This window comes from Hylaeus anthracinus, unplaced genomic scaffold (assembly GCF_026225885.1).
Source record: "Hylaeus anthracinus isolate JK02 unplaced genomic scaffold, UHH_iyHylAnth1.0_haploid 2, whole genome shotgun sequence".
Taxonomy (NCBI): domain Eukaryota; kingdom Metazoa; phylum Arthropoda; class Insecta; order Hymenoptera; family Colletidae; genus Hylaeus; species Hylaeus anthracinus.
Genome location: NW_026534838.1, coordinates 7,311,751 through 7,326,991, shown reverse-complemented (window position 1 = coordinate 7,326,991; position 15,241 = coordinate 7,311,751). Strand labels below are relative to the sequence as shown.

The window sequence follows — 15,241 nt, the reverse complement described above, 5'->3', positions numbered from 1 at the left end:
GATTATTTACAAATTTCGGTTCTTGAATGTTGCTAATGATCTATACTGTCTTCCACGAGAACCAAGGTCCATTCTTTATATGCAAAATGTTAACAATATGCAATTGAATCGTTTTCCCACCGATTGCGCCACTAATGGTCTCTGATTTGTGGCGGCATCTAAGCAATAACAATGGGAACATGTAGCCATGTGGGCATTTAAAACTGCGTAAACATTTCGAAGTAAGGTTATATTTACTTGTTGAAGAAGTTCCTCATAACGTGGTTGTAATATAGGCTTAAAAATTGACGTATAATCATGACAGATGAGAATATCGAAGAACTGGATCCATCAGATTTAGGTACTCTCGATTAGTAAGTAACACTTACTGTATATGTGCTTAATTGCAAAACAATTTGTGAACATCACGTTCTACAAATGCTTCTTATAGTTGGGAAAGAGTTTACTCTGAAGAACTTGATAATTTTAAGGATCATGGGGATGTAGGGGAGATATGGTTTGGTAGAAATAATTCACTGAAAGTTATAAGGTCAGTTATTTATAAAACAAATAAATAAACGCTATTTATGTAGTTTTTAGTACTCCTTATATTTCAGCTGGATTATTAACCATCTGAAGCTTAATAAAAAAGAGGATAAAATAATTGATATAGGGTGTGGGAATGGAATGACATTAGTGGAACTATCAAAAGAGTTTGATAAACTAATGGGTGTAGATTATTCGCAGAAGGCAATTGATTTAGCATATGAAATACTCAAGGAAAAAAATCTATCACATATAGACTTGAAAGTTTATGATATACTTGATTCTGAAGTATGTGATTTACCAACTGATTTTAAAGTAGTACATGATAAAGGAACATATGATGCTATCAGTTTGCATCCTCAAGATCCTGCAATCAAAAGGCAGAAGTACATAGAAAATGTGTATAAAATTCTGTTGCCCGATGGTTATTTAGTTCTTACATCTTGCAATTGGACCAAAGAGGAATTAAAGAAACATTTTCAAAATCGTATGTTATTTTATTGTTTTCAGAGTTTCCCAATTTCCAACAGTTTCATATGATTATATTCCACAATATTATTAAAATACATGTTTCAGATTTTGATGTATTACACACGCTGCCCTCTGATACATTCCAGTTTGGAGGACAAACCGGAAACGCTGTAACACAATTGATCTTCCAAAAGAAATAACAAATAAAAGAATTAATTGCATAATATTTTGTTTACTACCAAGTCTAATTGTTTCCTACTTATGGAAGTGCACACCTATTTGGCGCTCCCCGAAAAACACTCTGCGCGGATTATAGCGCTAAATAAAATATTTTAGAAAAGCCATTGCAGCGAGTTTAATTTATTTATTGCATTTTGTTTGTCTAAAATAATCAAATTACTTTTGTAGAAAAAAATAAACGAAACTACCGTTATAAATAATTTATGAACATGATTTTTCAAAACGCAACAGTATCCAAAAGGAATTCTAATTTAATTGTGCAGAAATTGTTTGTATCAGTAACAAGTTTGTATAGTGGAGATAAATTATACACTTTACTATTGTACTGTTATCGAGTTACAAACGTTATAAAATGCATTATAGCTAAAAATAAGCGCTCCTGCGGCTTCGTGTGCTGATAGATTTTCGAATTAGTGTAAATTATTTCTATATAATTATTACATATCTTGTTTTATACAGTCATGTTGATAATTGAGTCATTGGCATATAAGAACGTTGCATGTATATATGTTTAATAATTATAATTTATAATATATGTAACATATAATTAAAAACAAAGTATTTCTTGAGACACCATCGCGTTTACACGTACATATTTCCTGTCAAAGGATTTAATAATTTATTACTATATATCGTAATCAGTATTGTTGGATTAAGAAAAATATCTTCTACTTTTCGCTATGATACCTTTGGTCACCTAATATACATAATTTGTTTCTTTTTTTGTAAATGATACTTGTGTCTCATCCTATGGAATTTCTTATTGTTGAAATAAGGTAAACATATGCATACTTAAACACTAATCCGAATAATTTAACAAACAGATAATTCTATACAAATATTCATTCTTTCATTGAAACTAATGCAAAACTAAATTATATTTGTATATAACCACAATATTTATTTGAAGTTGTCATATGACCTCATTCTACATATAGTGTAATAACTACATATATCTGTATAAAAATTTAAATATTGAGAGTAAATTTGTATAATTGTACTAAATAACGATAGATTGTATGAATTGAAATTGTGTTAAAATTCACATAAAACTCGCTATAATATTTTAAGAGGAAATTGTTCACGAGTAAAATATTCATCTATGATACAACATTATGATTTTAGTTATAAATAATGTTATACTTTCCACGTATACTTCCTACGTATGTTAATAGTGTACGGTTAGTTGCGCTGAATAAGCATAATCTCATGTTGTTACAGTTACTCGTATTGTTAGTACAATATTGTTGTTTAAGAGTAACAAGTTTTTACTGACGAGGCCTAATCAGTACGATCACTGGTGAAATTTTAAGTTCGCAATTTTATATTTGGCTAATTCGTGCAAGAATTTTCGTTTCTTCATTTAAATATTTTCAATTTTTATTGAAATGTTAAAATATTAAATATACATGCCGAATTCCAATAGAAAGTATACTTAATTGGATAGAATGATTAATTGAGGCGAAAGATAAGCACATAAAATATTACCTAAAAAGTATATGGCTTTGTGTGATCGTATTAATTTCGCCACGTTTATCGATAAATACAGTATCGTAGTTTTAGTCGATTGATATTTTGAAAGAATTAGCATGTATGTCTATATATATACAATATATGTATATATATATATATATATAATTTCAAGTAAATTAATATTTCATAATATTTTTCTCATTAATATATGGAAATTTTATAACGTATTTAAGAAACTAACGTTTCCCTTTATGAGACTTAGAATTGCTAATAGAATTGTCGTATGAAATGTAAAGATGGCTGCACTTCCTGTGGAAAAGAATACACAACATTCATTGTTGTAAGGCTTGAGTAATACTAGTTAAATATAAAAAAATAGAATCATAATTTTATAACATAGAAATAATAAGTCGACTTCCTTTTTAGAAGATACACACCATTACAAAGTAAAGGACTTTCTTCGTAATATCCATCTCGACAATAACAACGTTTTCCAGACGTGCTATTGGCGAGTAGTGTGCAACTAGCACCATCTACGCATTCAGAATCGTCGTTGCATAGAGTACGCAATGCTAAAAATGAACAGCCTGGTTATTATGAATGCATTAATTAATTATAAAACATTTTCAACGCTACAATCAGTCATGAATGGGGTGAATGATAGATTTTCCTAAAGGGAGAAATCAACAGTTTTTTTCTGTAAAAGGTCACCTTAGCCTTCAACCTGAATACAACAGAGCATTCTTACGTCAGAAATTTCTTTAAGTCGTGTAATAAATACAAAAAGTCACTGTATGCCAAATGTGCCTAATTCTCGCTGAAGTTCGGTGCGTTTTAATTTCACTCAGACACGCACTTTCACGCAAATCTGATCTCGACATGACTTTTAGCGGTCGATCAATTTTCACCTATGCGACAATATATGTATAATTTTGCGCAGAATTGGTTAAACTTGAATAGTCTTAATACAAGAAATACTGTTTAAGATTTTCTTGTAATCAAATGATACTATTACATTCTCGAATTATTTGTATCAAGGTTTCACGTTATACATTGAACTTATTACTATTAAAATTATCCACATTATTATTTATACGTTGACACTAGTCTTTAAACGATCTATATACAATATTTATTTAAGACATATTCGTTTTCTAAGCTTGTGTATACTTCAAAATACGAGGAAAGGGGTGCTATGTATATGGCAAGCCGCAACGATACCCTTAAAGCTTTCCAATTTGCATAGATAATCATAGACCAAGTTCCAACACCGTCATACGTTCACATATTGCAAGCAAACACGTGAGTATATGCAAATGTTAGTTGCTTGTGCCTTACGGCATTCAATTTTTTTTTACGAAAGTCTTCCTTGTCGTTGTTTTCTCTTTAAAACTGAAGCGAAATGTTTCTAAATAAAACTGTTTACTGAAATGCTTACTGGTATGTTTCGACACCCAATGCGTTTCGAAAAAGAATTTAAAAGAAACGCGATTATCTATTTTAAAAAATTGAATTACCTTTGAATTTGTTGGTGCACGCGCCATTTTGAGGTGCAGAATAATCGCCGCACAAGCAACGAGTTTTTCCATCTCGAGGGTCTGACACACATGTTGTGTTTTGTATACCAGCGCAATCAGACTCTAATTTGCATTCGCGAGCCTTCCCAACTGTAATTAAAAATCACATCAATCTAATTTAATACAATTTGGACGAATAGTTAACGTAGCTGTACGTGTTTATTCACACAACAAATTTATATTAAAAATCAGTACTTTGTTATAGTATTTTTTATATAAGAAATTTCTATTTCATATTTGTTGTAATGTTTTTTTACATTATGCATATATTTTTCTTAAACTTTACTGTTCCCAGAAATACAGGACAGAGTTAAACGGGTTCCATCACAAAGAGTAGAGAGCTTTCTGCTATCTTCGTAGGTTGCCCAAAGTCAATATTATTTTCGAAGCTATTTTTTTCTTTGGTTTTTGCGAAGTATCTAAAATTAACAACCGAGCGACGGTGAAGTTGGAGAGTTTCCGTTGACGACCAGCAGTATTTCGTACACTTTTAGAATGCGTAAATAATGATTTTTGCTTTTTTCATATTTATCAGTATTTTTTTAAATTTTATTTTTATTTTATTATTATATATATATATATATATATATATATATATATGTTCCAATAAATAAATGTATGAAGAAATTCATTGCTTGCATTGAAAGAAATTTTATTCTAATTAACAAATTTGATCAAACTAAGCGTAACAAACCTGGCGTAGGGGGTGGTGGTGGGTTTTGATTTTGATTCTGTGGATTAGTTTTGCCAAAGGTGGTGAGCGCCCAAGTGGAGGATGGCGATACAAAATACACCAGTAAAAGGAACGTCGCAAGTATGTGTGAGCTTCTTCCCTTTTTCATTTCTTATGAGTTTACTTGTTGCACTGACCTTTCAAAGATATGCCACTCAAACTGTACACTAACCACTCGATTAAGAAGCTTGTAAAATTACTACGTAATTGAAGACAGAAGGCACTTCCTCTTTCTTTGAAAATCTGTTACCAGAACAAATTCAAGGATTTCACAGGATCTTCTTCAACTGTTTCGATATACACTGATATCTAAGTTACTGTTACTGTTGCAGTTATCAGTGATAATAAAAAAAAATATTTAGGCAAGGGTTTCGTCGCACTTTCGGGGTAGTTGTTCCTCAAACTGTTTGCTTTTACGCTCTATTCGAGAACTGCGTGTTACAAGGACGTTGGAAGGCCTTTTAAGCCTTTAAAGTAACCCCACCCCCCACTTCCGACTCCCATGTGCTGCCACCACCATCTACCGAAGTAGCACCCTACATTAAAACGTGGTTGGCCTACACGCCGCCGAAGAATCGGAGTATGCTTTGATTCCTTCAAGTTTCGATCGCAGGATGTGGCCTAAGAGATGTATAGCAATCTTACATTGAAATAAACCATCCCAAGTTACATTTGTTCAGACATACTTTAACCTTCCCTTATACATATAAATCTTCTCCAATAGTTCTCATCCGAGTCTATTAGATAACAATTTTCCATATCTAGTCGATATTATAGTTATTAAAAAACTATTGTAAATGAACATGTAGATATTACTTTAATTTATTGGGAATAATGTAAGATAATAAATAGCGTTGTTTACTACTAGCAATTACAACAATTTCCACTTTTTTTTATAAATTTATAAAGAAGGCATTTTATTAGTGTACCTTAGAGTCTCTAAAATAATGAAAATATTCACGCAATTTTCTTTTATTTTGCAAATTGACAAATTCGCTAAAAATGCTCTCGTGGGACTCACGAACTTACGCATTCGAACGTTTCACAAGGAGTAATAAAAGCCTTCGCCTAACACGAAACGGAGTTATTTTCTTTAGAAAACTACCGAGTTTAGAACTACTATTTTTATTACTTTCATGGAAAAGAAGTGGTTCGGGAACGACGTTACCCTTCCAAAATGCGTGTTGGAATTATTCTAACTGCTGTACTCGTTTCCCAGGAAAACTATACATATAGTGTAGGCGGTTTCTTCAATCGTTACCTGTTCCTAAGTATAACTAAAAGAATACTTGAGTATATGGGTCATTCCACGCCTAATCGATCACTTTTTACGCTCAACGTCAAGGATTTTCATAATGTACAAATATGACATAGTTTACGTTATAGAAAAGTAGTTTTACTGCATTCCCATTTATTTAACAAATATGGAATATTGTAGTGTGCCATTTCCAATATTGCAAATATATTTACTACTTTCTCCGAAAGGAAATTTTTTGTGATAAATGTCTAGAAATATTCAACAAAGATAAGTTGGAGTCTGACCTTTTGTTGTTATGTACTACAAACAAACAAATGCTTTGTTCAAAGTCTATGTTTCGTTTCGGATTATGAAGCTAGTTGATATATTACTCGCGTTTAATATTTAATTTAATGATAATTTTAGTAAAAATATATTTAAACTCTTGATACAATATACAAAAACTGTGATGAATGTGTGAAAAATCACAAGTCGATCACTGTCTCGAGGGAAATTGTTCACGATAACCTGTGTTTCGTTTTGCACAAGTCACGTAACCTTAACGGTCATATAGCTCCCATATCCACTCGAAAATCAGCCTCTACTTAATATCCAGCTTACCGTCTAGGGTTATTAATCTAATTACGGAGCGATTCATTCAAGAAAAAGTTGAACAATTATTAAGTGATTCTGGATTCTCCGAAGGAGATTCTGTTGCAAAGTGATGTCGTCACCGAAGGTATAAATAGTTTTTCTTACGGCAATAAACCACTCGAACATATGTTACCACTGAAAAATAAACAGCTTTTGACTTGAAGACTTGTTCCTTCGGTTGTCGTGTGATTACATGGATCAAGTGTGTTAGAGTACGTGTTTCTGCACGCTAAGCGTGTCGAACCATCTTCAAGCAGCAATTTGGGCAAAGCTGTTGACATATCACGAAGATTTCGTAACAGTTGGCACTACTTTTAAAAGAAATATTTGATACTATTTTTAATAGACAATTATTAAGAATGGGTCATGAATATTCATGATACGGTTCATTAAACATGTGTTTTACGAATAGAATAGTTACGTCTTCATGAATGCGATAGTTGGTTAGTCGATCATTTATGCACACTCGTAATCGAATCATCAGAGTCTAATATTGCGTGTCTTCCAGAATTAACAGTATAAGGTCAGCGTGTAGTTAATTCATCCTGCTGTTTGGAAGTAATGGAAATGCCACTAAAGAACAAGAAATTTGGAAATGTCATATAAAGTGAGGTATAAATAATAAAAATGTACTTAAATTGCATCACATGAACAGCTATTAGGGTAAATTAAAAGATTTCATAGTTTTCCTTGTGCCTGCCAATATCCATTTATATACATTAACTGCAATAACTCAAAATTAATTTCTGACGATAGTTAAATTAATCATTAACGATATTTGTTTAAACAATGATCGAAAATATAATTTTGTGTTGTAATATTAATATTTTACGAATTCTTGCTTCGATTTATTCAGCGGTCATTCAGATGAACTGACGATCTGTTACTCTGTCTCTAAATGCCCTCCTCTTTTGACAAGTATGCAATCGTTCACTCTGCCCGGAATCTTCGAGGGATGAGGAGATCCTGACCAACGTTGAACTAAGGATGGCCGGGGATGACCACAGCTGACCACTGACCACTGACCACTGACTTGCGTGGCAACACGCATCTGTCTATTATGGTACGCTCCGGATCAGAAGTCTCTCCTGTGAGACATACTTGTTGGCGGATCCCATGTCTGATACGGACACTAGAACATAAATATCATCAGTCGAAATAATAAAATACTTGTATAATATTTTTTAATTCTCTACCTCTATACCAAATTTCATCGAAATCAGTGTGTTATAGTTGGATGACGTTCATCGCGATCTTTTAAATAGATCCTAATATTTAATCAAATCACCGTCAAATTACAAACCACGTTTTATTTAATCAAATTCTCTCCACAGTTGGTCTGACGCAAAATGCAAATACCCCACTTACTTCCCTGTGAAGGTAATCAATTTATAGCACATCATAAAACGTTGTAAGGGTTCTGTGCGTTATTTGATAAGCATCTCTTTCAAATACATGGTAAGACTGACCTACTTCACCACTTCGTAATCGCCGACCAACCAATTGTAATTACCTATTAGCCAACATATAGAAACGTTATCACACTAACTCTGGTGTAAATCGTTATATATTAGCATAAATAAGTTCAAGGTCAATGCGCAGCTTTGTAAATGATGTATTAATTATTCTGTGACATGATTTTGTCATAGAATGGTAAGCTTTATGAGTGCTATACGTAATTAAAAATATGCGTGCAGTAACTAAATAGAGGTTCAGGAGAGAACTTATGCACAATAAATATTCTTTGATTTAAATTTACACGGTACATGCTGAACTTTTTTTACTTTTTCTATATCCACGATTTATTTTTCCTCATTATTTGTTGCACACATTAATTATTGTTTATGGAGCAATTTTTTATTTTCGACAGTTCGATATACAAAAAACTGTAAGATTCCGACAACATTCCTTTTTTCTGATATATTGATAGATACATTGATAGCGATGCAGGTGTTCATTTGCTATCAGATATGGGCCGCTTGATAAAAATCGTAGATGAGCATCACTTCACAAGTTTGTCTACATCAATTAGAATCTTTCGTGGCAAACATGTCCCGAACACAAAATATCATACTTTGTTTCTTATTTATCACGCAGTGTTCCTTTACCAAAGGTATGTGAATATTTACATATATATTTTCATCTCTCTTCGTACAATATAAAGTAATTTTTATAAACATTAGGATCTGCGTTTAATACGAAATTGTCAGAGGGAAACGTTGCTATTCAAACAGAATCCATGGATATTTGGAAATGCGAAACTAATTTTGATTGCACCGTAAGTAATAGTAGTTGTGTCAAGAACGTATGTCAGTGTCAAGGAGGATATGATTTCAATGGAAGTTTAACGTCGTGCATTAAAGGTAGGATACAAAACAATATTCGTTTAAATATGATCATTTAATGAAAGATCAAATTAATCGAATCAAATTTGACTATGGTAATTGATACATGAAATCCATTTCTGGAATATTAACAGTGGCTACTACTTACGGCGATAATTGCACTGAATCAGTACAGTGCTCTAGACATTTATACAGTGGTGGAATTTGTGAAAATAATGTCTGTGTGTGTGCTAAAAGATATTACTATTTGCATGGAAAATGTAATTTGTATAGAGGTATTTCGAGCGTTAAACAATTTCGTAAATAATATTTTTTTGCCAGATTTTTCACGAAGAGATTTTCCTTTTCGCAGGATTACATGCAACATGTCTCAAGGACTCTGATTGTTACGTGAATTCAGTTTTCGGGGCATCAATTTGTCAAAATGGAATTTGTGCATGCGCACTTGGATTTTATCAACGAGAATACAGAACGTGTCGTCCAGAAGGAAACAGTAAGTTGAACTTCTTTCCGAAAACAGGACAATATGACTTTCAAAGAGGAGTTAAGATCATTTCTGACTAAGAAATTAATATTTTCGCTATTGCCAGTAACAATAATATTTTTAAATTTTTGTATTGTACAGAAGTTGGTGATAAATGCGTGATAAACAACGATTGCACATTTAACAGTACTGCACACTGTGATGATTTTAAGTGCACTCTTCCAAGTGCAGGAAATACTACATTACAATTTTTAGAAGACAATAACGTTGTTCACGAGAACTCTACAGATAAATCAGGTTTGTAATATGGTATTTAATTATTAAACCTTATAGTTAGAAAAGGTTTAAGAAATTTTTTCCAGCTATATAAAGTAAAAATTATATTTTTTTCCAATAGTATTTACCATTGACAAAGTTTGTAAAGTAGACACAGATTGCAAGGATTTGAAAAATGCCATATGTGGTCCTCTGAAAACATGTGTTTGCAAACGTGCGTACTTTTTCAATAAGAATAACAGTACAGAAGAGTGTGTCCCAGGTAAATTAAAAATAATTGTTCCTCCTCGTTGCTTCGTATCAGTACTCATATTAATATTAATAAAATTTGCATTTATTAATATAAACGACATAAATATTTTTCCAGAGCTTGGAGAACCATGCGATGTTAACGATAAACCTGAGATTGAGTTTTCGGTATGTGAAAACGGTGTATGGAATTGTGAACCACAACGAGTTGCTTCTTACGATAATAAAGAGTGCTTAAAAGGTATGCAATATGCAGCTGCAGTAACATACAAATGATATTGCTTTGTTTAGAAACCAAATTATTAATAAAAATAATTTTTCGAACATATTACAGCAACTATGAAGTACATGTTTTCTTGTCGCTTTGATAACCAATGCTACATTTTTGGGCCGGATGCAATTTGTTCAGAGGACAAATGTGTTTGCAACGAGAATTCGCAGTTTATCGAATCTCAAATGTTCTGTTGGGTGAAGAAGAAACTCGGTGAAACATGTAAAAACGCAATGGATTGTTATGTCGATGAGACGAGTGCTAAGCCAACATGCACACAAAATGTTTGCACCTGTCCTCAAGGAACTAAGCAAAATTCTGAACGAACAGCTTGTGAGAAAATTGTGATAGGAGGTGAGAAATTGCAATTCGAAAAGATTTTCTTTAAAATCGATCCTATATTTATTTTCAATTTTCTTCTATCAAATACTACGTTTATAATATTAGTATATTTCCTATTAAAGCTATCGATTCTAACTGTACGACAAATAAGGATTGTCCCCTTGAAAACACGGAATGCAAATCAAATCGTTGCACTTGCCAGAAAAATTATGTTGCTGTCTCAATTGACACATGTCTGCCACGTAAGTTTTAAACCTGTAGTATTACAAACAATATAGAATTATATTGTTAGTAATATTAAAAGTGAATACAATTTCGTTGTATTCAATAGTTGTCTGTTTAATATACATTTCATGTAAATTCATACATGCGTACTGTTAATCGCATACAAATTGAAAAAATGAAATAATGGTTTCATGGTTTCAGTTGCGTCCTTTGGAAAACCTTGCGAAAAGGACATCCAGTGCTCTGACACAGTGCCCAACGCAATTTGTTCAGATGATGGTTTAAACAAAACTTGCACCTGTGCCGAAGGCTATCATCATAAATTCGATAACTGTTATCAACGTAAAGGTGAGGATGTAGAAACTTGAAATACATAGAACAAAGTTACACTGTTTCAAGGGGTACACGTAAGGTGGGACAATTTTTTTTCAAAATCATTCTTTAAAGGGATTTCAAGATCCAGAATTTCACAATAATATCGTCATGAAATTCCTTAACAACCAGAATCATGTATAACGATCTCTCATAAGCGCCCAAAAAGGGAAATGGGAAAATTGCTGGCACAGATGTTCAAGTGAAGCCAAAAGAAATGTTGAAATTGATTTGTTTCTTTCAGTTCTCGGTGAAAAATGTACGAATCTTGGGGTATGTTATCTGGATTCCAACATAGATCGTGTAGTCTGCAAGAATGGGCTCTGCGCATGCGATTGGGGCTACATTCGAATAAACGCGACTGTGTGCGAAATAAGTCCGAACAAGCAAGCTTACTTTAACGGTAAGTGACCTTGACTCGTGACCGATCGAAAGGCTTCCTTGCATTTGATTTTGAGAGGTCGAAACTTTAAGTAGCAGTTTTTTGAGTCGCGTAGGAAACTCTAATGCGGCAAGGTAATGTGCTTGCAATTACGTCTCGACTGGTCGCATGTCGCTTCAGAAGTTGCGTTGCCATTCTTACGATCGCGAATGCCGATAAAGAGTATCTGCAAGGCGACACAACCAATCCAAAGCAGACTATTACCATGAAGAGGTTTTTTTCTTATTCTTATATATATATTTTTTTTTTTTTTTTATTTCTTCGAAGGAATCGATTCAGGTGCATCTACTATCAGGAACATTTCAGGAGGATTACTGCCAATACTCTTACTGCTGATGAACTTACACAAATTAATATGAACATTAATTGAAAATTAGCAAACCTTTATGGGCAAAATAAATGCAATAATAAATGTAATAGCTACTGTTTTTATTAATTAAAAAATCCTGGATTAAGTACAATGCAATGGCGCCATTCGAACTTTTTACAAAGTTATGTCAACATCTGCGAGCCAACTGTAATATATGCATTATAAATTATTGTAACAATGAAAGTTGTACTATGGTAATAAATTAAGAAGATGGGAATATCGATTACGAGGAGAGCTTATGAGATGCAAGTTTCGAAGATAAGAAAGTAGGCGTGTTAGAACATTTAGAAGATTGCTATGTATTGGAAAGAGTCAATGTAGGACAGGAAACGATAGTAGAGGGAAGAGCGAATCAAAAGGTAGAAGGTTAAACCTTAACTACTCTCAGGGCGCGCCAACGGGATATAAATTGTTGCCATTTCGATGCCAGCGGGATGCGAGAGATAATCAACAATCTAACCTTTCTTTGATATACTTTCTTTGCCAGAAATTCGTTACCTAAATATTTCGTAAAACATTTATTCCTCGTTCCAATCCTGCCTGTTATTCCATTTTAATTAACGATCCATCTACATCAGTTGCAACGCCGCTGTTGAGGATTCAATAGTAAGAAGAAAATGGCGATATAAGGTGACAAGATGGAGGTGGAGAACCTTGGTGACGCTTGTTATGGTTGTACGACATCGCACGGTCATTTAGCATACTATTTCAACGTTGATTAGGTGTTGATACGAATCTCTTACACAGAATTCGTGCCTGATACCGTAGCGGGCTAACTGACTATGTTTGTGGCAAAAAAGATGTCGTCATTGAGAAATGTATGATTCCGTCAGGGATCTAGGTGCAAATTACAACGCGTGGTTGAACTCCAACGAGCATAAATCTTGGTCAGTTTATATACAGGGTATGCACAAAGCTTTCTCCAAGTGTTTACTTGTTTTCGAAGCTGTATTAATATTCTTAAGGGTGAAGTTATGTCTTGCACTAGTTTTTAAATTTCTTATGTAGTACTCAACAAGAAAATCAATCCATGTTATCCATGTTTAATTTATTTATGAGGCAAATATGTGATTTCATTAAAGAATATTTATGATTCCCAAATCTCCAAAAAATTCGCCCATAACAATATTCTCGCATTTGTTCAAAGCAAGATACATTTGTATTCTTTTAGATGAATTCACTCTGTATGTTGTTCTGAAACAAGAACGCGGAACGGCAGAGGGATTTGTCGCAACGATTTCCTTGCAGTCGACTAATACACATTGGATCGCGTGCCCGGCATTACCATGTCTTATGTGTCTTGTGTTATGTGTTGCTCGACCACCACAGAGGCCAAGGTCGCCACTGATGATCTCTGACTCGTCTCAGGTGATTATACATCGACCATTCCTATCCACTAACGTCGAAAACATTTAATTTTACCATTTTATGTTTCTCAAAAGTACACATTAAGAGTTGATACATCGAATATAATGCTTGATTTAGCCATGAAGGGGTTTCTTATTGGAAATGTGAGTGATTAATCATGGAGTTGTGGTGTTATTTAAAAAATTGCTAAAAGATCCTTCAAATGTGTCGGTCTAGTGACCTTTAACCCTATCCTACTGGCCAGGGAATCCCAGTGGACTATCAGTGGATGTCTTTCCAGGGTTTCCCCCATGGAAAAGGGTGTCTTCATAGCTTACTGATGTTCACAGCTGAAGTAAGAGGGTTGCTTGATCTGGGCCGATCAATGTTATCGATTACCTGTTAAAATATAGTTGAACGAACCGTTGACAGTGACGGATTTATTAATAGAAGCTCTATAATCCACTTTCTAGTTTCTATAAATATAAGTTCCAAACAAGCCGCCCTCTAGTTTGTAATATTATAAGCCGCCTACGATGTTTGAGGAGAGATGGTCCTAACGAGTCCTCTGGCGGACCTAAGCTGAAACACGATTTCCTTTTCAAGGAAAAGGAATATAGCAAAAGTAAACAGGAATATAGGAGCAAAAACCCCAAAAGAACAATATTACAAATTTTAAAAACATTTAAATACATAAGTAATCACATTTTTAGCATTAGATATCCATTTTAATCTATGGTTTATACTTGCTCACAATTTTCCTTCGGCAACTATTTTAGTTCATACACGATTGTTGGCTGTTCAAACTTAGGCCTCATTTCTATCGTTCAATTAATCTTACGTTCCGGTGAACTAATTTTAGTATGTTTTATCATTAGTATATTTCTATGTCCATGCTTGGAACTAAAACGTTTCAAGTATTTTAACATTATTTTTGTATGGAAGAGTTGCTTAAAGCCCAATACTCTTGGTGAGCTTTAGTCCTGCGCATACGTGTTGAGCCTCCGTGCCAAATGCGTTGCTTTATTGATTGACGCAAACTCTCATTGCCATAAACGATCACAGTGGCGCTACCCTCGCATAGAGTTGATGATAATCATAGGCGTAGGTAACCATTTATCAAAGTTGAAGAACAGGGTTTAATAACGATAACCAATGGTAATGATGATATTATATTGAATTGCAATTTTTAATGTCAATGTGATATTCAACTACAAAAGTCATTTCAGAAGGACGCTAGAACCATTTAGAAGAAAGATCAGGACTACGTAAAGTGTGCGGGTGGGATGCGCGCTGGAGGACGATTTCTGGCGGGAAATCTTCTGGTGAATTCCGAACGCCATCTTCCAATCTCTATTTCATTCTCTGAGTTAGGAACTTTGATGTATGAAATCGCACTTGATGCTTGCGCGCCATTACGATGCAATTCACCACACAATTTAAAAGCAACAAGTGTATAAAGATTGTACAAAGAATTGCGTTTTAGACTACTTCCGAAGGACTGGTAATGCGTTTGCGTTGTAATTGACATTATTTCGGATATTTACTTCTTCGTTCACCCAGTTGTGGGATGGAGCCTGTTGGGCCACAGGTCTCGCTGATTTCCTT

At 33.7% G+C, this 15,241-nt stretch overlaps 3 protein-coding genes across 4 annotated transcripts; 2 read left to right on the top strand and 1 right to left on the bottom strand.

Annotated features, from left to right (window-relative positions):
* Window positions 1–94: 94 nt before the first annotated feature.
* On the top strand, window positions 95–1,216 carry LOC128893127 (EEF1A lysine methyltransferase 2). The gene is made up of 4 exons (XM_054153944.1): window positions 95–353; window positions 431–529; window positions 597–1,012; window positions 1,102–1,216. The coding sequence occupies exons 1-4, from the start codon at window positions 298–300 to the stop codon at window positions 1,194–1,196; spliced, it is 666 nt and encodes a 221-aa protein (XP_054009919.1). The 5' UTR covers window positions 95–297; the 3' UTR covers window positions 1,197–1,216.
* A 1,643-nt stretch (window positions 1,217–2,859) lies between these two features.
* LOC128893129 (uncharacterized) lies at window positions 2,860–5,807 on the bottom strand. Its single transcript, XM_054153947.1, has 4 exons — window positions 4,981–5,807; window positions 4,227–4,376; window positions 3,147–3,281; window positions 2,860–3,018 (listed from the first exon to the last, which is right to left on the bottom strand). Exons 1-4 carry the CDS (start codon window positions 5,126–5,128, stop codon window positions 2,927–2,929), a joined length of 525 nt encoding a protein of 174 aa, XP_054009922.1. The 5' UTR covers window positions 5,129–5,807; the 3' UTR covers window positions 2,860–2,926.
* Window positions 5,808–8,886: 3,079 nt separating this feature from the next.
* On the top strand, window positions 8,887–12,681 carry LOC128893107 (prion-like-(Q/N-rich) domain-bearing protein 25). 2 transcript variants are annotated; one of them, XR_008461255.1, is made up of 12 exons: window positions 8,887–9,023; window positions 9,094–9,273; window positions 9,390–9,530; window positions 9,608–9,748; window positions 9,881–10,036; window positions 10,137–10,277; window positions 10,383–10,505; window positions 10,599–10,889; window positions 11,000–11,119; window positions 11,304–11,450; window positions 11,719–11,990; window positions 12,184–12,681. XR_008461255.1 is itself a non-coding variant. In XM_054153913.1 (12 exons), the coding sequence occupies exons 1-12, from the start codon at window positions 8,906–8,908 to the stop codon at window positions 12,273–12,275; spliced, it is 1,809 nt and encodes a 602-aa protein (XP_054009888.1). In that variant the 5' UTR covers window positions 8,887–8,905; the 3' UTR covers window positions 12,276–12,574. The 2 variants fall into 2 exon arrangements, 1 of the variants encoding a protein (XP_054009888.1); XM_054153913.1 differs by having other exon boundaries at window positions 11,719–11,877; window positions 12,184–12,574.
* The last annotated feature ends 2,560 nt before the right edge of the window (window positions 12,682–15,241 follow it).